This window comes from Sturnira hondurensis, unplaced genomic scaffold (assembly GCF_014824575.4).
Source record: "Sturnira hondurensis isolate 20B ecotype Veracruz unplaced genomic scaffold, ASM1482457v3 Scaffold0024822, whole genome shotgun sequence".
In the NCBI taxonomy this organism is placed as follows: domain Eukaryota; kingdom Metazoa; phylum Chordata; class Mammalia; order Chiroptera; family Phyllostomidae; genus Sturnira; species Sturnira hondurensis.
This window is the reverse complement of record NW_028097453.1, coordinates 2910191-2934334: the sequence shown is the minus strand read 5'-3', so window position 1 is coordinate 2934334 and position 24144 is coordinate 2910191. Positions and strand designations below refer to the sequence as shown.

Here is a 24144-nt window from a genome sequence, read left to right as displayed (position 1 = left end):
GAAAATACACAGGCCCTGATGTGGGCAGTTAGAAAATTATGTTGCTTTGTCATATTCGATGAGAATGCTCCAAAAAGTAGTCACTGCTACTAAATGACTCTCGCTTTTTTATGACTTAATGGTCAGCACTACTCTCCCTACCCTTTTCTCAGCTGTTAATTCAAATACTCGAAACAGCCTGGGCCAACTGAACGGTTCCAGTTTTGTTTTTTCATTACAGGTAAGGCCAAGTGGGCGCATGAAACAGTTTTTCCAAGTGTTCACTCAGGCAAACACACGCTCCCCCTCCCCCGCCAGGCCCTTTCCCTCCTCCACCTCAAGAATAAACTTGGATAACCAAGCAAGAAAAACAAAAAGGTGATGTAATCTTAAGAAAAAGAATAAACTTTGAGTCCAAAGTTAGGAGTGAGAAGCACAGACAGGTACGGGCAATAGAGTGGGGGAGACCGACCTTGAGCCTCCACAGCGGGTACCCCAAATTGGGGTCTCGGTTGAAAAACCTGGTCGTTTTCGTCCCGGCGCTGAGAAGGTATTCAGCCGGCAGGCCTTGTGTTTGCGAAATATACCGAATCTGAAACATCAGAACATTGATTTTGAATGAAGAGTCATTAAAAACGTTTACACTAAAACATTATTAGTGCTAGGCAAAAAAGAAAGCTACCACAGTGAATGAACTCTCTGATAAACACAAATGAAATTTGTCTACAACCCACTCACAAATAATTCCCAAATATTTATTCAGTAACTTCCTTTTTACTATATCTGTGATTTATATCCCTGTTAGGTTTCCTAACCTTAGTTTTGAGAATTTTGTGTGTATTCTTTTTTGCTTTTTGTAGACTTCTGATAGAAAATTCAGAAAACTTTGGATATTTCTAGGACAGAACAGAATGGTTTTAAACTCTTTCATGGATTACTATGAAACCTTTTTTCTTTCTTTTATTTTTGGATACATTATCAAATTAAAATGATTAGGAACCATTTCTATAAACCTCTTTCTTCCTTGGCTACTCCAGTCGCTGGCCAACTGCCCCTACTCTAAATTGTCACAGAGATTATCTCTCATATTAAAAAATCAAGCCCTTAATTTAGCTTCCCCATCAGCACAGGACAAGTGCCGTGTTCACCCATCCAACATTTACTCAATGCCCACTACGAGCTAGGCCAGCAGTTCTCAACTGTGGTCTGCGGGCCCCTTGGGGTCCCACCCTGAGGCCCTATTTTAGGGGGGTCTGTGAAATAAAAATTACTTTCATAATAATACTAAGAGGCTATTTGTCTTTGCATTCTCCTCTAATGGGTGTACAGTAGAAACTTCCAGAGGTGATGTGTGATGATGTCATTGCTCTGATGGCTAATGAAATAAATGTGTACTTGTGTTTGTTTTACGAGTTTCCCCATTTAACTGTCCACACTTCTGGTTGCTTCTCCCAACCTGGAAAAGCAACAGAAGAGGCAATCTGCTTCCCTCCCTACTACTGAGAGCAATATAGGAGGGCGACTTCTTTCGCATTCAAAACAAAGTAAACTATTTTTTCAAATCCAGAATAAAATCGATACAATAAAACACTATGCAGACACTTAAAATGATAAGGTAGAAGTAAGTATACTTATTAACATGTAAAGTTATATTTTTTGCAATATGCTATATAATAAAAAGGCAGATTACAAATTAGATATAGTCTCACATTATTTTTTAAAAATTACTACATTTCACTGGTTCTAAGAGCCGCATTTTTTCACAGTCACAGCTTTCAAATCAGTTGTTTTACAAGTTAACAGAGCTGTCATGGTTTAATTGGCAGCATTTTTTCTTCGAGGTACAGAAAAATGGTACATCTTTCAATCAGTGGTGTCGTGGATTTGAGCAAATACAGTATATATGTTTCTCTATATCTATAACTTTATATTTGGGATGTACCTATATATATAGCATATATTCAATCATTCTTTCAATAAGTACTGATTGACCAGGCAGTGACTTTAAAAATAGACGTGGTCCCTGCTCTCACACACCCTGCAGTCGAGTGAGGGAGACAGACACGGAATACGTAATTCAAATCAGAATAAATAGGCTTCCATGAAAAATACATAAAAAAGAACCCTGACCTAGACTGGGGACCGACGAGGAAAAGCTCCTGGAGGAAGTGATACTCGAGCTGATAAATGAGCAGACACTGACTAGATGAAACGAACGGCTGGTGGAGAAGCTTCCGACCCTGAGAACACTATGTGCAAGGGCCTGGGCTGGAAGGAAGCAGCGCTGAACTGACGCCAACGGAGTTAACGTAGGAAAAACAAGGAGAAATGGCGGAAGATCAATCTAGAGAGAAAGACAGGAAGGGGTGGGACACCCCAGGTAGGGGCTCAGAGGTCACGTGAGGGGTGTAGCCTTTATCCTGAAAGTGACTTGAGACCACTGAAGGGCAGGGGGGCGGCAGGATCAAAGTTATGTGCTAGGAAAAAAAAAACACTCTTGAAAAAAACCTGGAGGGAGACCAGAGCGGAAAAAGGGAGACTGTCTAGTCCAGGAGGAAGACGGCCCACCTGGACAAGAGAGTGGCAATGGAAAAAAAATAAGTATATTCAAGAGGCAGTAGGGACATAAATGGACATGAGACACACATACGCCTGCACACGTGGAAAATCACACCTTTTTCTTCATAGAATGTATTGTAATTGCAGCATGTAGTTATCTGTATGATTATTTACCCAATGTCTCGTTCCAATACCAAACCAGAGCCCGCAGGCAGGGACGGTGTTTGATTCAGCACCACACCCGCAGGGCCGGGGGCACCTCACACAAAGTTCATATTCAATAAACACATGATGAAAATTAACAAGTTATATGCATCTATGAATAAATACAAACTATAACCTCACCCTAACGGGGTACCTGTGAGGGCCAGAACCACCAGTGGTTTGAATTTTTGTCTCTCGGCTTACCTCATCTTCACTTTTCTACCATGATGCACTTATGGAATTAAACACTTAAAAATCTTAATGTTATGGACTGAAAAAGTTGCATTGTGAAGTGGAATGGGAAGCTATTATCTAGATACTACTCTTCACAGAGCTTAAAATAGGAGCAAAAACAGAAATTCCACACCTACGTAAACAAAGAATTATGGGGCACTTGTTATTCTAAACAATGCTAATGTTTCCAACAAATCTGCAGCCCCTGGTACCCAGAGAGGTCACACACACCTGACCGCAAGACTCAGAAACACCCGCTGCAAAATCTCAGCGAGAGCAGCTATGAAACACCTACAGCCGATAGCACTCTTACTGATGGAAGACTGCGTGCCTTCCCCTGGAATCAGGAACAAGACAAGGATGTCCACTCTGGTTACTGGTGTTCAACACGGTAGTGGTGACTCAATGCGAGGCAACTAGGCAAGGAACAAAAGGAATCTGGATGGTAAAGAAGATGCAAAACTATACTCATAGATGATATGATCCTACAGTTAGAAAACCATGAGGAATACACACATAGACACAAACGATCAGAACTAGAGTTCTATTAGAAAACCATTAGAAAAAGAGTTCAACAAGGTTGCAGAATACAAGATTGATGACATAACTCACTGTATACACTTCCATATAACTTCATACATAACTTCACTGTATACTTCTATACACTAGCAATGAACAATCTGAAAAGGAGATTAAGAAAATAATTCCATTCATTATAGGATCAAAAAGAATAGAATAGCTAGAAATAAATTGAACAAAAGTGTAAAGCTCGTACTCTGAAAATTACATAGCCCCTTTAAATAAAACCTAGATAAATGTTTACAGATCAGACAACATTGTTAAGATAGGGACACTTCCCAAAGCAATCTACAGATTCAGCGCAGTCCTGACTAAAAAAAAAAGAATGACTTTTTTGACAAAAACAGAAAATCCACTCTAAAATTCATATGAAATCTCAAGGAACCCTGAACAGCCAAAACAATCTTGAAAAAGAACAAAGTCGGAGGACTGGCACTTCCTAACTTCAAAAGTACCTATGAAGCTAAGGCATCAAAACAGTGTGGCGCCGCTGTGTGGATGCAGGATACGGATTGATGGAACAGAATCGACGGTCCGGAAACAAACTATCACATTCATGGTCAACTGATTTTTTGACAAGGACGCCAAGGCAATTCACCTTTTGGCAAATGGAGTTGGGAACACTGAATGTCCACAGGTGAAAGAATGAAACTGGACCTTTAACTCACGCCATGTTCAGAAATTAACTTTAAAATGGCTCAAATCGTAAAACTCTAAATCTCTTAGAAGAAAACATCGGAGCAAAGCTTCACGACACTAAATTTGGTGGCCATTTTCTGGATGACTCTGAAAGCACAAGCAACAAAAGAAAAAACAGACCAACTGAACTTCACCTAAATTAAAAACTTTTGTGCACCAAAGGATATGAGCAACAGAGTAAAAAGGCAACCCCAAAGAAAGGGATAAATAATTTGCACATCATATATTGTGATGAGGGGATAATACCCAGAAAGCATAAAAAATTCCTGAAACTCAACAACAAACAACAACCCGATGCAAAAATGGACAACGGACTTGGACAGATACTTGTTCAAAGATACATACAGATGCCCAATAAATACATGAGATGATGTTCAACATCACCAATCATTAGAAAATGCAAACCAAAACCACAATGAGGTAACACCTCCTACAGACGACTATTATTAAAAAACACACAATAACCGGCGTTTGCAAGGAGGTTCAGAAATCAAACGCCCGCATTCGCTTCGGCAGCGCGCACACTGGAATGGGAAGGGCAGGGCAGGTTAGCATGGCCCTGCGCAAGGACACAAACTCACGTTCCATGTTTTTCATGCATTACTTTTATAAGTTAAAACTAAAAGGAATTAATGTTGTCCTTCCAATTAAAAAGAGAAAAAGAAATCAGAACTCCCACACATTGCTGATGGGAATGTAAATGGATAAGCACTGTGGGAAACAGTGTGGTGGTTAGATGTGGATCTATCACACAACCCAGCGATTCTGCCTCTAACTATGCACATATGCGAAAAACCTGAAAATGGACTTTAAACACTGCACACCACTGTTCACAGCATCACTATTCACACGGCCAAAATATACACACACGCAGAGGAGTAAATTCAGCCACAACAAGGAATGAAGTTGTGACCCATGCTACAGCATGGACGAAAAACATTATGCTGAGTAAAAGAAGCCCACGCAAGCAACCACATTTGGTGATGACTATGATACACTAGAACAGAATAGTCAAATCTAGAGCTAGAAAGTAGATTAGTGGTTGCTAGATGAACTCACTTTAGAGATGCAATATGGCTCCCGCAGCAAAGGCACCTGGGAAATGTTGAACTCTCTGTGACCTTTGAACTCTCTGCAAACCCACATTTGGCTGACTACCCAGAAAGCCACCCAGAGACGAGCGTCACGTCCCAGGAGGGACATTAATGAATACACAGAGTATAAGTGCCTGGTGTTATCATTTACCTCAGTTAGGAGTGCCTTGTTCTCTCCGGTCTCTATACGACTACACACTCCCTATGGTTTTAGAAAGGGACCCTGTCCTGGAGGTGGTGTGGGGCTCCTCCTGGCCCAGTTCTCCCTGCTAAATAAAGCTCTTATGAATCTGGACAAGGCTACATACACATCAGCTCTTCAGATTAACTGCCAAAACTAAAATTGACGAGCTCAAGTTTTGGGGGTTCTCCCTCAGCAGCTGCCTAGGGCAGAGACTCGGGGAGAATGAGGGTTGACCACAAACAGTGATGACAGTGTTCTAAAACTGTCGTTACTGCTCCTAACCCTGGGAACACACCAAAACCACTGAACTGTATGTTACACTGTCAATGGCTGAGGTAAATCGTGAGTTGTATCTCAACAAAGCTGTTTGCAAACACACTCATCTGTAAGAATAAGGATGCTGCCACAGGAACCTTTGCACAACTGAGATGTGCGGCAAACCGCCCTGCTCTGCCACAGCGCATCCTACTCACTCGGCGTGGGAAACAGCTTCCTCCCGCCACCCACAGTTCCACATTTATGCACCACACAAAAATTCTCCAAATTATCAGATCCTTTCTCCACAAGGAAAGCCCCAGCCGTACCTCTGCTTCTAAATCTAATTTTATTTGGTTCCACTTCCTGGGAAACTTCATGATACCAAGCTGTTCACTAAGGTTGAAGAGGTGCCACAGAACATTTGGGCTAGAGGTGGCACTGGGCAGTCGTGACGGCTCAGAGCAAGGTTTCTTAGGCAGGAGTCTACGAATCCCCTCAATTTGTAGACAAAACTTTGCGCGTATGTTTTTCTGAGGCGATCCATAGCTTCATCAAATTCTCAAAAGGCTCTAAGGCCCCAAAAGGAGAATCAGTAGCTTGGTTCAACTAACTGGCTATGGGTCATTTAATCTCCCTCATACTCTTCATCACTGTTGTAAAATAAGGAAGGTGACTTGCTTCTCACAAGACAGAAGATGAAAACATCACAAAGTACAATGTAACTGGTTACTTACGACATGGGCAACTCATTGTTTCATTCAAAGACATGCCCAGAGAGTCAAATATTTATAAGTTGATAAATGTGACACCTACTCTAAAATAGATCAAGCAGTCAAAATTCTAGGCTAAACTGGGAAAAGAATTGTTTTGCTCTTGTGTCCTTTTAGAAATTCCAGAAAACCTTTTGTTTCATAATAAGAACCACCAGATCAGGGCCTGCAGGTTTCCTTATCACCTTATCAAAAGCAAAAAGAATCATCCTGATGCCGCGGATTGGCTACTCGTCCCTTCAATGCTCGTCATCAGGTTCCTTGGACTGAAATCGGTCATCGTATCTCAAGCTGTGATGACAGAAGCTGGCGAGAGCAAGATGTTGTCAACCAAACCAGAAACCTTGGACAAGAACCCCTGGCCAAGAGCCCATGGCAGTGCCCTCCTTGCAATGAAGACCAGGATAAAGATCTGTGAGAAGGGAACAGACCAGCACCGCACTTGTTTGGGGCACAGCTAACTGCTGTGGCAAGAACTGCCCTGCAAGTGACCTAGTTACGGAACGTAAGAGGAACCTAGCTTCAGGCATGCGCATTCCAAGTCTCTGCCACATACATGCTCTGCCGTGAGAAAGCAATGGAGATGCACGGTAACCCAGTGTTTCATCAAAAGACTCTTGCTTCTTCCTACTACCCGTGGGTTCTTCATTTTTCTCCTAAGCTAATTATAGGAAGTCATATTGTCTGTGACTTTCAAATTGAAAAAAGAAAAGAAAAACCCTCTCCCCCAAATCTCATGCATCTGTGTGCCAGACACCACGTCAACAACTGCTGATACGCTGAATGACACAGGCAGTGCCCACGAAAAGCGTAAAGCCTCCTTAAGCGGTCTAAGCACCACTTTTTCTAAAGAACAAAAAATGAGAATCCACAATTTATTTCCTTGGCACACCTTTTCCCCTCAGGACCAGCTCCTTAGGAAACGCAGCATATCATCTAAAGCTTGTCTGTTTGAGATACAGGTCATTCATCGCAATGCTTTTCGAGGCCCATGCGTCCCCCCCAAACCCAATTTCACGCCGACCCACTGTCCACTTCCAAGTCCGGGCCCAGCGTGCTTTAGTACGCAGAGAGCACGTACTTCACTGTGTGGCATGTACGACACAAGTGACAGGTGTGAATGAGCCCGTGTACTCTTAAACTCCCAAATCCTCTTCTTTACTTTCCACTCACAGTTTGCCTTAATTTCACCTAAGTTAATACTCTAATAAATCATTACAGATTGGGAAAAGTACCAATCTAAAGCAATATAAAATAAAATCCCGTTTTAATTGTAGAACTGCAAACGTAACTTCAGACTAAAAAGCAGGTAGTAAAATTTCTAGTCTTTAAAAAATTAGACTCTATTTCACTAGTAAATACTTCCTTCTGTTTCCATCTAATAAACACTCTTACCTGATCATACTCTGAAGCACCAGGGTAAAGAGGCCACCCCAGGAACAGCTCAGCTATCACACAGCCCAATGACCACATGTCAATAGCTTCACAAAACGGGAGTCCAAGGATAATTTCAGGGGCTCTAGCAAAAAAAAAAAAAAAAAAAAGATTAAAAAAACACATGTTATTTGGGAAAATGAACGATGCTGACCAAATCCTGTTTTAATATCAACTAAAGATACACTGATTTAACTGAACTGAAAATGTGCTTTGGTATACAATCCATCATTTGAAACTCTTGGGGCCAGATGCGTTTTTGAAATTCAGAACTTTCTGTATTTCAGAAAGATACTACCATGTATATACTACATATTACATAATAATTCCAAAGGAGTTTAGAAAAGCACTCATAATCAAATACACAAATATTTCTGCCACAAAGCACATAAGCAGTCATACTAAGACAGCTAAATAAAGACTTTCAACAGCCTTACACAGGTTCAAGTCAGGTCTTGCCAATAAATGAGCTTATACCAAACTGAGAAAAAGATTTTTAGTTTTTAGAGCTTTCTGAATGTTGAAATCATGAATAAGGAATCACGGAGTTGTTCTTTTTACTCCTAGTACCTTTTTAATTATGAAAAAAACGATTAAACAGCCTGGTCAATAAATACCTCTCTGAGACGGAAATGCCTCCTGTAGAGACGGAGAGGCTGAGCGTGGGCGGGACTCTGGAGCCAGCCTATCAGGGGTCAGATCCTCGCTCCACTCTTAATGGCTGTAGGCAATTACTTAATGTCTGTGTTATATGGCTTATACGAATAAGCAATTGATAACAGTAAGTATCAAAGCTCTGGTACCTGGCACATGTAAAGTACTATATAAGGGTTGGATATAACGTGAACTATTACGATCATACTACGTTAGCATCACTTTAAAACTTTGAATTCTTTGTATACTTTTAGAAATATTCACTTCTACTAATGCTTAAAAAGAAAACTAATGTCATAAACTTAGAGCTTTATATATGTGAACACATCCAAGGCAAAATCGTTATCCTCACTTATGGAGGAGGAAACTGAGGCAAACACACTACGTGACCTGCCCTGAATCACAGAGTCAGTGGCAGAGCCGGAACGTGAACCCTGGCAGGGGGCTCTGGGGCTGAGTGTATCCCACTGACTCTAAACAAGTAAAAGTGAAGTATACGCCCATCTACAAAAATCTCTTTGGCATGGCGGTACGCGTTACAGGGCATTTGTCAAAGGTGACTAAACTCCAGACAGACACGATTCAGAAAGGGAATGATCCAAACAGGCACCACTGTTATCAATAACACTGAGATGACACACAGTGCTCCGTGCCGTGCACTATCAAGTGTGGAGTCACATAATCCTGACAACAATCTTGTGAAAGTGGGTATCATCACCGAGAAGTCACTACCGGTAATTCTAAGATGCACAGTTTTATACATTTTAACATCTCTGAAATGAAGAAGTTCCTTGCAAATGACAGTGTATTTTAGTTTCATGGCAGTGTTTTTACTTTCTCATTGTCCCTTAATGTTGCCCTCTAATCAAGGGTACCTCAGATCCTATGCAATACAGCATCATTTGCATTTTCCTGATGAAGAAACTGGGCACTGAGAGGTTCAGTATGTTGCCCAAGGCCACACAATCAGTACATGACGAAACCCAGGCAGTTTCTTAAACACCTTAGCAACTTCTCCAAATAACTTCCTAATCTGTAAGGACACCACACCCAGATCCCTCATTTAACAGGAGATAAATGGAAAGCAGATCTCACCATTAAGAACCATCAAACAGACTCTGTCTCCTCCTGAGGGCCTAGGAGGAGCAAGGGGCAAAGATCAAGTAGGGGAAGAGTATAAAGATAGTCCCCTAAGCAAGAACATCCTCCCTGAGTACATTTCTGAGAAAACAGGGTAAATGAGAGGACTCCACAGGGTCTGGAAGCTTTCTTTCTTTTTTAAAAAAATATTTTATTTATTTATTTTCAGAAAGAGGGGAAAGGAAGGAGAGAGGGAGAGAAATATCAATGTATGGTTGCCTCTCATGTTTCCCCCACTGGGAACTGGCCTGGAACCCAGGCATGTGCCCTGACTGGGAATCGAACCACGATCCTTTGCTTCACAGGCCCACACTCAATCCACTGAGCTACACCAGCCAGGGCAAGCTTTCTTGATCTTGCAGAGAAACAGCCAGAGATCCAGCCCCTTCACGACTGACAATAGGTGACAGCGTTGGGAGGAACCACTTAAGGGACAGTTTTTCTACTCTCTGATGCAAACGGTGGCTTTGCTAGCCAGAGAAACAGCCACCAAAAGTGATCCGCCCACTGCAGGTGGCTGCAGCTACACCATGGATGGAATTTCAAAGTTCGATTAAATCCCAACCGCTATGGCACGTTTTTAAGACAGCCCAAGTTCGATAGCATCAATAAACGAGAGGGTAAGAGGACCCAGAAACATAAAAGCTTTTCTCAAATGTAAATGGAACAAAATTTTTACTTCCAGTGAGCAGAATCATTAATTTGCAAGTTCACGACAGTGCCAAAAACAGCTAGCAGGGAAAATGCAAGTGGCGTTGTGCCAAGGTAAAAACTGGGCTTAGAGCATTCCTAGGCATCGCTTGAAGAGAGCGACTGATTCTGCCGTCCCCACTCCACCAGGAAGACATTTTAAAATCCAAAAGGTAGGTCACAGGGAGGGGCCTGGAACCCAGTAACTTACTTCTTTAAAAAGGTAGCAACAATATGTGATAAAGCTTGAAGTCTCAGAGAAACTAAGAAGCACACTAATTCCAGCCCCAAGCCCTGTTCCACAAAAAGCCCTGAAGACTGCCTGGAATCAGTTTTTCCATTTAGTCTCACCCGCTTCTGGAGCAGTAGTGAGAGCAGCGAAGGATTTCCAGCCAAAGCCCCCTCCGAACAGTAACATCAACCATGCAAAAGGGTATCAAAAGGGAAGAAAACTATGAAAGCAATCAAAGTAAACTAAAATGAAAATAAGGCTGTTCAGTCTGCTGAGGGATTGCCACTATCATTCCAGCCTAGAAGCGGCAGACGTACCTAAGCTCTTGGAAGCAAACAGACTGAGTTCTTTTCTTTTACTGAAGAGAGAGGAGTCATTTAGTTAGAGCACGTTTACCTCCAGAATGAATGTTTTAAACTCTGAACTCAGATTATAATGCTTGGTAATATTCTTGTTACTGTATCATCCTTCCCCTTGGCCTCCACTATTTCTCAGTCCCTTAGTATAAACTCTAGACACTGTACTCTGGTTCTGCTTCATCTGTAAAAACGGAGCCTGAGTTAGAGAACAACTTGTGTCGGTCCCTTTCCAGCTGACGTTCTAACGGCTGAACAGTAAAAAAATTACTCACTAAAGCATAGGAAAGAGGGGGAGGAGACTGGCAGTGTTCACTTTAGTAGAAAAATGGCATTAATTCTACTTTGGACACAGTGGTTTCCTCTTTGAACATACATCCCACCCTTAAAGAACAAGTACTAAACAGGGTCTAATTACTACAACCAGGTGGTAGAAACAGCAATCCCTGCCTCTCGATTTCCCAACCTCAAACTTCTTTAAATCGGAGAATTCCTCTAAGGTCATAAAGCTTTTTATTTCACTAGAACCCAGGCAAGCAGGGGTCAGAATCGCCTAACAGCAATCCTCCACGCACTTCCCTGAACGCACTGGCTTCTTCCTGCCTGTTGCAGGGGCACCAAACTGACGACATCAGAGATGTTACACAGAGTCACACTTCCTACATCTGTGGCTTAGATGAAACTGGACTGGACTGTTTGTTTCTCTAGGATAAAGTGAAAATATGCTTTTCTTCTCTAGACCTCGTCCTTCCCTACAGAACAAATAAAGCGATCTCAGCTTTACATGAAGGCCTGCTAGTTTGTTCAGAATGCTGAAGCATTGTGCTTCTAAGCATGGAAAACATTCGTGCCTAAACTCAAACCCCGAAGACAGCAACTTTTCTTGGAATCAGTCTCTATTTGCACGTACAGTGGACCAGGAAACAGAGCGTGTTGTTTCCACTGCCTGAACCATTCAGTCATGCCCATGGCCAACAGAGACAACTCAGTGGCAAAATGCGTGTCAAATGGTAACATTCTGGCGTGTTATCAGCAAGATGCAACAATGTCAACTAAAAAGGAGGGTGAGAGGAAGGCATCCTTGGGGCCAGAATGCTTCACTGGCCAGAAGGATTTCAGAGGTTTTCTGAAAGGCAAGAGGGCAAGGGCCTAATGCACTCTGATAAGGCAACAAGGCAACAGGAGGGCACGGTGGATAAAAGTAACAATGGAGGAGTGCCTGGGCTGCTATTGCACTGGCCTCAGGCTCAGTACTGAGTGTTACCGTGACACTCCAGAGCATTCATGTTGAATCTTAAACAGTGTCAAGCCCTGGATACTGAACCTCAGAATGCATAGCCCTTACTCAGTAATGTACAGAATGAACTGTTTCTAAGGGGTAAACTGTGTAAAATTTCTTATACAGTCAACAACTAGGTGCAACGGATTTACAGGGCTTTGTTGAAGAATAATTGCCAGTGTATTTAAAATTCTGAAAATTGACTCTGACCGGCGTGGCTCAGTTGGCTGGGCTTTGTCCCACAAAGCAAAGGGTTGCCAGATCCATTGCAGCCAGAGCACACGCCTGCACTGCGGGATCGGTCCCTGGTCGAGGCACATGCACGAGGCTATCAGCTGATGTTTCTCTCTCACATTGATATTTCTCTCCCTCCTTCCCTTCCCCTCTCTCTAAAAATAAATAAATTTTTACAGTATTTTTTAATTTTGAAAAACATATTTTTTATAAAAACAAAACAGAACCAAATTACTCAAATGACAGCTTAAATTAAATTTAACAGAGGCAAAGACCAGCAACTGAAAGTTATTCAAATTTCATACCAGCAAAAGCCAAGTAGTGAGAACTGTTTTTCAGCCCTCAAATTTCTGATTCCCTTTAAGAGAAAATTCCATCAACAATTATTTCATGAATAATCTTAGACCTACTGCTCTTTTTCAATGTTAAAATTGTGTCGGTCACCACAAGAGAATGCACTTTGCTTGTGAAAGGGCAGACAGTTAAAGACACCTGCAGACCCCAACCAGACGAGAGATCCAGAAGGCAACAGCTCCAGCCCTCAGCTGTGCTCTCCTTCCTCCCCAGGGCTCAGAATGACACGCAGCTCTGCAGTCTTCCGTGCACCTGTAAATGTGCTGTGTGTGTGTGCGCATGCGTATGTGGGTGTGGGGGCGGGGGGTGGCAGCGGGATGCTCAAAGGAGAAGATTAGAAGCAACCTGGGACCTAAGTCTCCCAAGTCATGAATAAATAAATGGAGGTGAGATCCTCAACATTAGCCAAGTTGTCCAACACAACTTGAAACCAGAAACCAAAGGCTCTAGGGACTTGTTCCTCTATCTCACTCAAGGAGAAACAGCACAGCTTCATAAAACTATAAAGCAAAAAATAAAAACAGCAGAAAGTAGACTGGAAGACAATGTTGTTCCAATGTCAATACTAACCAAAGGGATTTACAGATTCAGTGTGATCCCTATCAAAAAGCAATGAAGTTTTTTTGTAGAAATAGAAAAACCCATCCTACAACTCAGGTGGACCTCGAGGGACTCCTTGAGACCGCCAAACAACCTGGAAAGAGAATCAAGCTGGAGGTCTCCTACTTCCTGACTTCAAAACCTACTACGAAGCTACAAGTAATCAAAGCAGCGTGGTACTGGCATAAAGACAGATATATAGGCCAATGGAGTAGCACAGACAGCCCAGAAAGAAACCCTCACATGTATGGTCAAAGGGTTTTGACGAGTGTGAGGATAAACCCTCCTCTTGACACTCGTCAAAACCATTGAGTGGAGAAAGGAGTCTTTTCAGCAAACGATGCTGGGAAAACGGAGTACCCACATGCAAAAGGATAAAATGGGACTCTTACTTGGCACCATACACACGAATTAACTGAAAAATGGGTCAAAGACCTAAATATAAGAGCTCAAACCATAAAAATCTTAGAAGAAAACACAAGGGAAAAGCTTCATAATATTGGTTTGGAAATGATGTCTTGGACATGATACTAAAAACACAAACAACAAAAGAAAAAACTGACAAATTAGACTTCACAGTTTAAAACTTTTGTGGAAACAACAGTGAAAAGTCATCCCCATGGATGGGAAAAAAACTCTACAAATCATATATCTGATAAGAGAGTTAATACCCAGAATAGACAAAGAACTCCTACAACTCAAAAACAACAACCACAAAAAAAATTTAAAAAATGGACAAAGGACTTAGGCAGACATTTCTCCAAAGAAGATAAACAGATGGCCGGGCAATAGACATGTGAAAAGATGTTCAACATCACTAATCATGTGGGAAATGCAAATCAAAGCCGCAATGAGGTATCACTTCATATACATAAAGATAACTACAATTTAAAAAAAAACAGAAAATGACGAGTGTTGGTGAGGACGTGGAGAAACCAGAATCCTCACGCACCGCTGATGGGATGTAAAGCAGCGCAGCAGCTGAGGGGAACAGGTGTCTCCTCAAAACCGCGAGCACAGGATTACCATGTGACTCAGCCATTCTACTTCCAACTGTACACCCAGAGAACTGAACACAGAGACTTTGGCAATTGAATACCATTGTTCATTGCCAAAGAACAGCCAAAAAACTGAAAACAACCCAGTGTCCATCAACAAATGAATGGATAAACAAAAAGTGGTATGTACGTGCAATGGCATATTATTTGGTCATGAAAAGGAATGAAATGCTGATACATGTTACAGTATGGATATACAGTAAGATAAGCCAGGCACAATGAAACAAATATACGTTTTCACTTATATGCAGTATATAGACCAGGCAAACTCACAGAAACAGTCAAATAGAGGTTAACAGGGGTGGGGGGAAAGGTAGAGTTACTACTCCACGGTTACAGAGTTCCTGTTTTGGGTTCTGAAAAAATTTTGGAAGTAGTGGTGATGGTTACACAATACCATGAATGTATTTCATGACAATGAAATGGTACTCTTAAAATAAATTATTAAAATGGTAAACCTCATGTGAGGTAAATTTTACTACAATTATACTTAGATAAATAAATGTCCTGTCCATTTTTAAAAGGCTTTTCCCCCTCTCCCTAGCTGGGTAGCTCAGTGGGTTAGAGGCTGGTCCTGATAAGCCAAGGTTGTGGGTTCGATCCCCGGTCAGGGCACATACAAGAAGCAACCAATGAGTGCATCAATAAGTGGAACAACAAATGGATGTTTCTCTGACTCTGTTTCTCTCTCTCGTTCTCCCTTCCTCTCTCTAGAAATATTCAATGAGATAAAAAAAAAAAGGCTTTCCTTTCTTCCTTCACTAATAGTCCTTGATCATAGTACAGACAGAATTGTACAGGGATGGACAGACCAGAGTTGTCTGTATGGAAAATAATTTGGGGCTGGCCAAAGAGTCCACTTAATTTTTTCATTAAAATAAAAGACACGTTTTTCATTTTCATCAATAACTTCATTGATCTGGAGGTTTTGAGTATGCCAGCTCTCTCCTGCTATTGGCTTCTACTGCATAGAGGCCAGGGGTGCCGCTAAACAAACACCTTCCATTGCATGAGCCAGCCCCACAGCAGAGGGTTATTTGGCCAAGATGTCAGTAGTACCAGGAAACTCCGCAGGCCACTTTTGATCAGTCACAGCACCTTCTCCATACACTACATAAATCTTTTTTAGTGTTTCAGTTGCGTTTTTACCTAAAGCATAACACACCAAAATGTTGTGTATCTTCTTTCATCTTCCTAATATTAAAATGGCTACGCAAAAATTCACCGATTTGGTAAGTTTTTTTAAAACACACGCTAATATGACAGCTATACAATACAATCTAACAAAATTGTTTCGAGTGAAGTTAAAGACAACTGAGCACTACTACAGCCATTGTACAGAAAAAATGCAACGGACTTTTCGGCCAGCCTGATCAAATAGGTAATAAATAATATACCAGAATAAACTGTTTTGCATACTTACATTTGCAAACCCACTTCCGCCCACCCGTGTGAAAACCAGCACTTCACTTGAGTGAAGACCACTGTAGGGTAACCAAGTCAGTTATCAAAGTATTAGAGAGAATGTTGAAACAGGAGGAGACTTAGCAATCATCCAATCCAATTCCCTTTATGAGGCAAGGCAGCAAATGTGAAAGAATAAAATGTTGCTGCAGTTTATTCAGCAACATTTTGGGAATTATTCCCAAGGCATCTCATCTGCCAGGATAGGAACTTAGAAAAAGCAGCAGCATAAAAAAAAAGAAAAAATAGCAGCCTATGCCCAAATTCATTCCAAGTAAGTAAACATCTTTACATATTTAAAATCTTTTAAGTGGGAAAATTGGGTATAACAACACTGAAGAAAACTAGACGCTAGTCCAGTTGACACTTGAACAGGGTTTGAACTCAAGGGCCCACTTCTGGGCAGACTTTTTCTCAATAAATATCTGCATTGTTTTCAATCTGACGCTGGGAGTCCCGTAGTGCGGAGGACCAACTGTATGCATTCATCTACTTCACACCTTTTCATAAAACGGTCTCCAGCATCTGAAAGGTATCAGCAGGGGTCCTGGAACTAATCTCCTGCGGATACTGAAACCAACTTAAGTTTTGGGGGAGTCATAAGTTACATGCAGGTTCCCCCTAACTGCCCTGTTTGTTCAAGGGTCAGTGACATAATTCAACTAGGAATAACCTTCAGATCAGACTGAATTAATCTTTCCATTGTTAAATAAGATTTCAGTTATAAAATAGTGCCACTTATAGGAATGCCACACACATGAACTAAATTATTTCTCTATTTGTATCTTGGAACCTGTAAATAAATTCAATGTATCCCTATGTAAACATGTATTAAATATAGAGAAAGATCTTGAGTCTAAGGTTAGCTTTCCAGCACTCGCCACTTGCCTGTAGTAACGTGACTGTAAGTAGGTTGAGCACACAGCCTTGGAAACGTGACTAGCAGAACCAAAGTCGATGACCTTCACTCGGTAGGGCTGGCGCGCTGGATCGACCAGCATTATGTTTTCTGGCTTAAGGTCGGCATGGATCAGACCAAGGCTCTTGAGCTTCATCAGGGCCGTGGCCACCTGCTGCAAGATCGGTCTGATGTACTTGAGTGGCAGTGGGCTGAACTTGTTCTGCTTTAGAAAATCATATAAGTTCTGCTCCAGCATCTCGAACACGAGGCAGGTGTGATTCTTATGCTGAAAGCACTCGTAAGAACGCACAAAATTGTACTCATCGGCATTCTCACTGCTGAGGCGGGAAAGGATGCTCACTTCGATCTGCCCCTGTCTGGCGTACGAGGGGTGGTTCTTCAGGATTTTAATGGCCACGATCTCCTTGGTGCTGCGCTTCCAGCACTTGGCCACCTGCCCAAACGTCCCCCGGCCCAGGAACTCCAAGACTTCGTAGCTGTTGGTCATAGAGCACAGGATCTCATGCTGGACCAGCTGGTAATCCCCTTCTCCACTGGAACTGCTGCTCTTCGTGGTCACAGTGGTGGTCGTGGCGGCAGCACCCACCACAGTCCTGTTTTGCAGCATGAGAGGGGGGTGTTCTTCTATGATCTGCACGCTACCGTTGCTGTCCACTTCCTCACTTTTTCTTTTCAGTCCGCATTTTTGATAGGGCTCAAGCAAAGAAACGTTGCTCCTGTGAGTCAGGGTCTGGCTGCTCTGGAAGGTGGACGGGGCAGCACTGGCCGAGCTGTCCGCGGCCGTCACAACGATGTGCTCCACCGCGGGGGCGGGGAGGAGGAGGCCCTGGTCATAAGCAGGGATGTTGAAATTCGCTACCTGGTGCGAGGAGCTGGCTTGCCCTTGTGCGGCGGGGAGGGGTTTGCTGTGGGTATAGTATTTGTCGTTGCTGCTCTGTCCAGAAACATCCCAGCCGGAGGGCTCTATTTTCAACTTCTTCGCACCACAGAAGGCACTGGACGACACTGATGGGGGGGAGAACACCTGCAGCTGTGATGCCATACCTGCAGGAGAGAGAGGAAGACTCAGACCCTCGGTTTTAAACAACCCCTCAATTAGCGTCCAGGAAAACTTTTAGTTTAGAAGAACCACAAGTAAACACATCTGGCTGGGTTTCAGGTTATGCATTTTCCAAAATATGTTTCCTATTATAGAGGAATAAACTTTATGGTCTAATTACACAACCCTAATCACTCTTTGAAATGCAGCAATAATAGGACATATGGTGAAAGGAGTAGAAACATCTATGATGGTTTATAAAAAATAACATAACAGTTAAGATGATTGATCACTTACTGCCTAAGTAGTCTAAGCTCTTCACATGTGTTACTCACTTAATCCTCACCACAACCCTTTGAAACAGAAACTATTGTTATTTCCATTGTCTAGATGAGGAAACTAAGGGACAGAGCGGTTAAACTAATTTGCCCAAAACAACACAGCTTATTAAGTGGCAGGCAGCACTGTGATTCAAACCCAGGCTCTGTGGCCACAGAGCTCACTTCACAGGTCTGTCTTCACTCCTGCCCCGATTAACTGTTTCAACAATTATTTAAAGTTAGACATGGATGGCATACTTATAAAATGCACAGATGAACCGAATTTGGGCCGGATGCTCCATATACTAAATAACAGGTCCAGAAAAGATCACCGTAGGGTAGAAACCACAAGGCAAACCCAGCAGATTAAATTTAACACAAATATAGACTCCTCCTTAGATCCAAAACACGACAAGCACGAAGCACCAGGATGAGAGACAAGGTTTAGCACTACAATGTATGAAAACCACCTTCGGTTGGTAAGAGAAACATTATGTTATAACGTTCCCCTCACGTCAAAGGCTAACTTAATCTTAAACAACATTCATGGAAACAGTGACCAGAACGTGGCAGATAATGTGAAGGCTACCCATTCTGCTCAGATCACGCACAGAATAGTGTCTAGTTTTGTCCACTGCACTGTAAAAGGACCGTTGGGAAACTGACCAGAAGAAGGCAATCCGGATGACACAAAGCCTGGACAAAATCTTAAGAAACACAGGATATTATTCTTAGAAAAGTAAGAGGAGCCCTGGCTGGCATGGCTCAGGGGATTGAGTGCCGGACGGCAAAAGAAAGGGTCACTGGTTCGATTCCCAGTCAGGGCACAAGCCTGGGTTGTGGGCCAGGTCCCTGGTGGGAGGCATGTGAGAGGCAACCACACATTGATGTTTCTCTCCTTCTGTTTTTCCCTCCCTCTACAAATAAATAAATAAAATATTTTTTAAAAAGAGGGAAAGGCAGACCACCTTTCTGTCCCATTGTCACCTCAGGCTCGATTGTCCGAAGACTAAACCCAAAGCGGACACATTCAGAACAAAGCCCAAACACCTGACATTGCATCCAAGCCATTTCATATATTTATCTTCTCTCTTCTCAGCAGTAGAGCCTTCGGATGCCTTGGAGCTTTATACCAATCCCTCCTCTCGCTCCATACTTTCTCCCTTTCAATAACCACCTCCCAGGATGAATCATGTGCAAAAGGTTCTCAGATCTCCATCCCCAACCTAGATTTCTCTCTTGAATCACAAATCCTTATTTCCAAAATAGCAGTTCACACTACAACTTGGCTATCTTAAAGACACCTCAAATTCGAAATTAAGCTGAGCCTCCACCTAACCCCAGGTTTCTCTCTCAATTATGAGACACCACCAGAGACCCGACACCTCAAGACAAAAATCAGGGAGGCAAAGACTTTGCTTCCTTATCTATAAAACACTGATGGCAATACCTACCCCTCGGGAAGTTACCGTGAGAATGTAAAGACTTCATGCATGTAATAGTGCCCGGAACTCATTCACTGTTAGTATCCTGGCTCATTCCTCTCCCTTACCAATATCTAATCTATAGCCAAATCTTCAATTCTACCTCCTAAGTGTATCTCAAACCCGCCATTTTTCTCTACCCCTGCTGGAACCACACACAGGCACTCCCCGCAGGATCCCCACCACGCCTGTCCCACCCCCCCACGCACTCCCAGAGCGCCCTGTCCCTCTCTCATAACTTGAAATAATTTATTGCACTCTAGTTGCAGGACAAGTTCCATGAGAAGGGGCAGGTACCACACATCTGTCCTATTACTTACTTCCTATCACCAGAACCTGCCACAGGCTCTCTAGATACAGACATTCAGCATTTGCCGGGTGGCTACCATTTGTATTAAACTGCAGCATCTCCAAGAGTTTGCCTTGGTTTTTCATGTCCCTGCCTTTCAGCTGTGCAGTCCTAAAGAAACGGGATGCTCCACTCCAATACACAGTATAATTTTACTACTCATAAGAGAACAAACATACAACTAAAAAGGAAGAAATCAGGGCAAAGAATGTTACTGAACATAAAAAAGCAATGTGTACATTTCTTTGTGCCTGAATACAACTAAAAACCATCTGCACTGGACTAGACAGCTGGAACGAACAAATCCTCAGCCTTCAATTTCTAAAAATGCAGCCTGCATTTACTACAAACAAGAGTTTCCATAATTCAGATGAACCTTGAAAAGAAAAAAAGTGCAAATTAAAGGCTAGAGCCAGTGCAATTTAACTCCAAGGCTATGAATTCACAAGTCAACTTGTTCTTCCTATACTGCTGACATGAGACTAAATTCTGATAGGCTAGTGTATGTCTCTACACCATGCCCCTCTCGTTTCTCAAAGAGTGAATAAAAACTTTATTCTCTACACCTTCTTCTCTTCGTGAATTCTTTTGCAGCCCACGTCACTGACCACCCTAACATTCTGATGGCCCATACAGGGACATTCTCTATTCCTCCCTCTCCTCCGGCCTCCTCAGACTTGCGACCAGGGGAGCAGTGGGCACTGGATGACCCCCAGCCCTGTCTCTGCGAGGTGGGGAGAGAGGATGTTCATGCTTCTGGGTATCCAGACTCTGTTGACAGCCCCCTCCTCACCAGTCTTCCCAGCCAGTATCTAGAATTCCTGGGACTCTGGGTGTCACCAGAAAACCTTAAGGAATTAAGGTTGACTTGCAAAGCCAATTACAGCCACTAGGCCTGGCATCTAGCTTTGTCACAAGGTTCATAGCAGTCATTCCAGGGCTGGAAATTACTGGAAGAACTGAACCCACCACTCCCCACAGCCCCAGGCAGAAGATAACCTTAGGACAAACTGCAGCCTCCAGTTAAACCGCCCAACAGCCCAGGGGCCTCACAACAGCACACCCCCTTTTAATCCAATTATATCCAACAAAAGCGCAAAGCCCCCACCCCTCACGGCTGGTGTCTCTCTCCACATCATGGCCCTCTCCTTTCTTGTGAATAAAAACTCTCTGCAAAGAAAAAAAACCCTAAATTATAATAGAAGAAAAATCTGAAATTATGTAGTAGTGCCTTTACAAAATTTACCTATTAAAATGTATACAAAAATGTCATCAAAATTGAGCCAATTTTGAACAAGAAAGGAAGTAGATTTACAAAATTTGTTTTCCACTGTCTGTTGACCTACTAATTTAAAAACCATAAGCACATACAGGAACATTCTCTTAGTAAAATTACTTAGTAAAAGAACTGGAATACAAAATTTGCAGTTTGTAGTTATGTCTAGGAATATGTGGGCTTAAAATAATACTGAAAAGAATTCATAAGGTGTAATGTCAAATTTTTAAAAGTATGTTCCTAAGTAGCCACTTTTTAAAAATACTGCATTTATCAGACTGATGTGAGTGGCAGCTTTTCGTCCAGTAAACAAATTAACTGACACTGATGGTTTGGAATCTTCACATACAGCGCTGCAAAAAGCCCAGGTTCTTGAAAATTTTCCTCAATGTTTCAGTGTAAAAATGAATATAATTCTTATTCAGGAAGACAAACTTAAGTCCACCCACAGGAAAAGAATGACCCAGAGCCTCACCCGCCTTCCGCACAGCCAGGGTGCGCAGCACTGAAATCAGCGTGGCTGAGGCTCATGCCAACCTCGGTGGGCGCCAGGAAAGAAAACAGAGAATCAAAGCTGCCTACAAAAATCAACACTCTTATTTATGTAACATTCTGAAGTTCAGCTAAAAACGGCCATTTCTAGACACAGGATAAAGATACTATGTTCCATCGAATTTGCCTTTGCAATTGCAACCGGGGAGGTAATTTTTTTTCTTGGCTGAGACCTCCCAAGGAAAATTATGAAACACAGTTAACATCTGGGAGAAACTTACTATGTATCAGACCTCTCTGGAAAGGAAGTTACAGTTGACTCTTGAACAATGGTGGGGGCGGGGCTGGGGAGTGTCACAGGCACTAGGCCTCTGCACAGTCAAAAATCTCCCAAAACTCAACTACGAATATTTTCAGTTCACAGGGGAAGAGCTCCAATAAACCAGAAGTTATTTCCAACTTCCTGAAAATGTTGCACCTTGACTCCCGCCTCCCGCAATAAACTAGTCTTCAAACCTGACTTTCTAAAGGTTTAACCATTGAAATACAATGACAAATTTGTCCACCATGTTAATCCCAAACTAAAACTAAAGGCACTTGTACTTACTACTAAGAAGAGAACTGAGTCTTGCAAGAATCTGAGGCTTTTAAAAACAGTAAAATGAACAGCTTCCCCACTCCCTGCAATAGTCATAGGTATTTGACAATGTTGTATTGGGTACCTCACACTAAGTCACTACAGATGGATAATCTTACTATGAAAATTTCAAATATTATAACCAGGATCAGAACAACTGGGTATGACAACCAAGGTAATTACCTGTCAGTGTTTTGCCCATAGTCTTCAGTAACTTTCAGCATAAAAAAAAAAAAAAAAGATTTGATTTATTTTCAGCCAGGGGAGAAGGGAAGGAGAAAGAGAGGGGAAAAAATATCGCCCTGCAGGGGAAACATCAGCTGGTTGCCTCTCGCACACCCCCAACTGGGGGGGGGGCCTAGCCCGCAACCCAGGCACGTGCCCGGACTGGGAATAGAACTGGCAACCTTTCAGTTTGAAGGCCGGCGCTCAATCCACTGAGCCACACCAGTCTGGGCAGTAACTTCCATCTTTCCCCTGACACACCAATACTATACTCCTACTGCTTGTGCTTAGTGTCAGCTTCGCCTCTTAGGTATAATTTAACACTTGGTGATCTACCATATTTCTTGGACCATAAGACACACCTAGGTTTTAGAGGAAAATAGAGAAAACAACTTTTGAAGCAGAAAATGTGGTAAAATATTTAGTAACATAAATAACATAATATTTCACCAATGTAAATGTAAACAGAACTCAACAGCAGCATTAACACATTATTCCTCCCAAATGGGGGGGGGTGCATCTTATAGTCCAAGAATGGTAAATAACCTAAAATCAATACTATATATTGATTTCTTCTAGCACTTGTCTTAGCTGAGATGATATATAAAAAGCATTCTTATCATCAAAGTATGTAAACAAAAACACACATCCTGTAGAAATTAAGCAAGACAAGTTTGCAAAAAATCCTTTCGCTAGAACAGCACCTCTGTCTACTGCACCCACTTCTCCCTACCCCCGCTGCACGGCTCTGGACCGCTAGCATCAACAGTCTACAGTGTCTCCCCCAAGGGACTCTCAAGACCCTCCTTATGCTCCTTTCTCCCTTCTTACAACGGAAACTTTTCAAAACGCCTACCTGCCCCCACCAGACCTTCAGATAAAGCCCAACACCTCTAGTTTGGATCCCAGGGCCTTGCGAGATCTGGAGGGGGCTTGGTGCTGCAGCCTTGTCTCATCCGCCCTTTACGGGTGCTCTCTCTTCCAGAAGAGCTCCGTTCCCCTGGGTGCCCAGGGCAGGCCTTGCCTTCCGCCACCCTGGCTGCCTCGCACATCAAGCTCCCTCACCGGACTGCATTTCCCCCCAGCCCCCTCTTTTCCTAACTTCTACTCATCCTTTTTTGGTCCCCGCCTGCTGCTGACTTTTCTGTGTGGCACTGCTCTCTTCTTCATCCCAGGCTAGACTGGGGTCACCGGTCCTTCTCTTGGATAGGAAGTGATACATGGGTGGGGCTCCTGTTCCTTTCCCTTTGCCCCCCACAGGGACCCATGAAGACCCAGCTTCCACCACGAAATGGGGTCCATGGGATGGCAGAGCAACAAGACAGAGGGAACATGGATCCCTGAA

General features: G+C 42.7%; 1 protein-coding gene across 5 annotated transcripts in view; it reads right to left on the bottom strand.

Annotated features, from left to right (window-relative positions):
* Positions 1-24144, bottom strand: part of HIPK1 (homeodomain interacting protein kinase 1) — a 51170-nt gene that overhangs the window by 22375 nt on the left and 4651 nt on the right. For all 5 annotated transcript variants that reach the window (XM_037038915.1, XM_037038918.1, XM_037038916.1 and 2 more), the window contains exons 2-4: positions 16944-18021; positions 7956-8079; positions 452-571 (exon numbers count right to left, since the gene is read on the bottom strand). In XM_037038915.1, coding sequence (XP_036894810.1) covers positions 452-571; positions 7956-8079; positions 16944-18019 — 1320 coding nt within the window. In that variant the 5' untranslated portion in view covers positions 18020-18021. The remainder of the gene's footprint in view (positions 1-451; positions 572-7955; positions 8080-16943; positions 18022-24144) is intronic.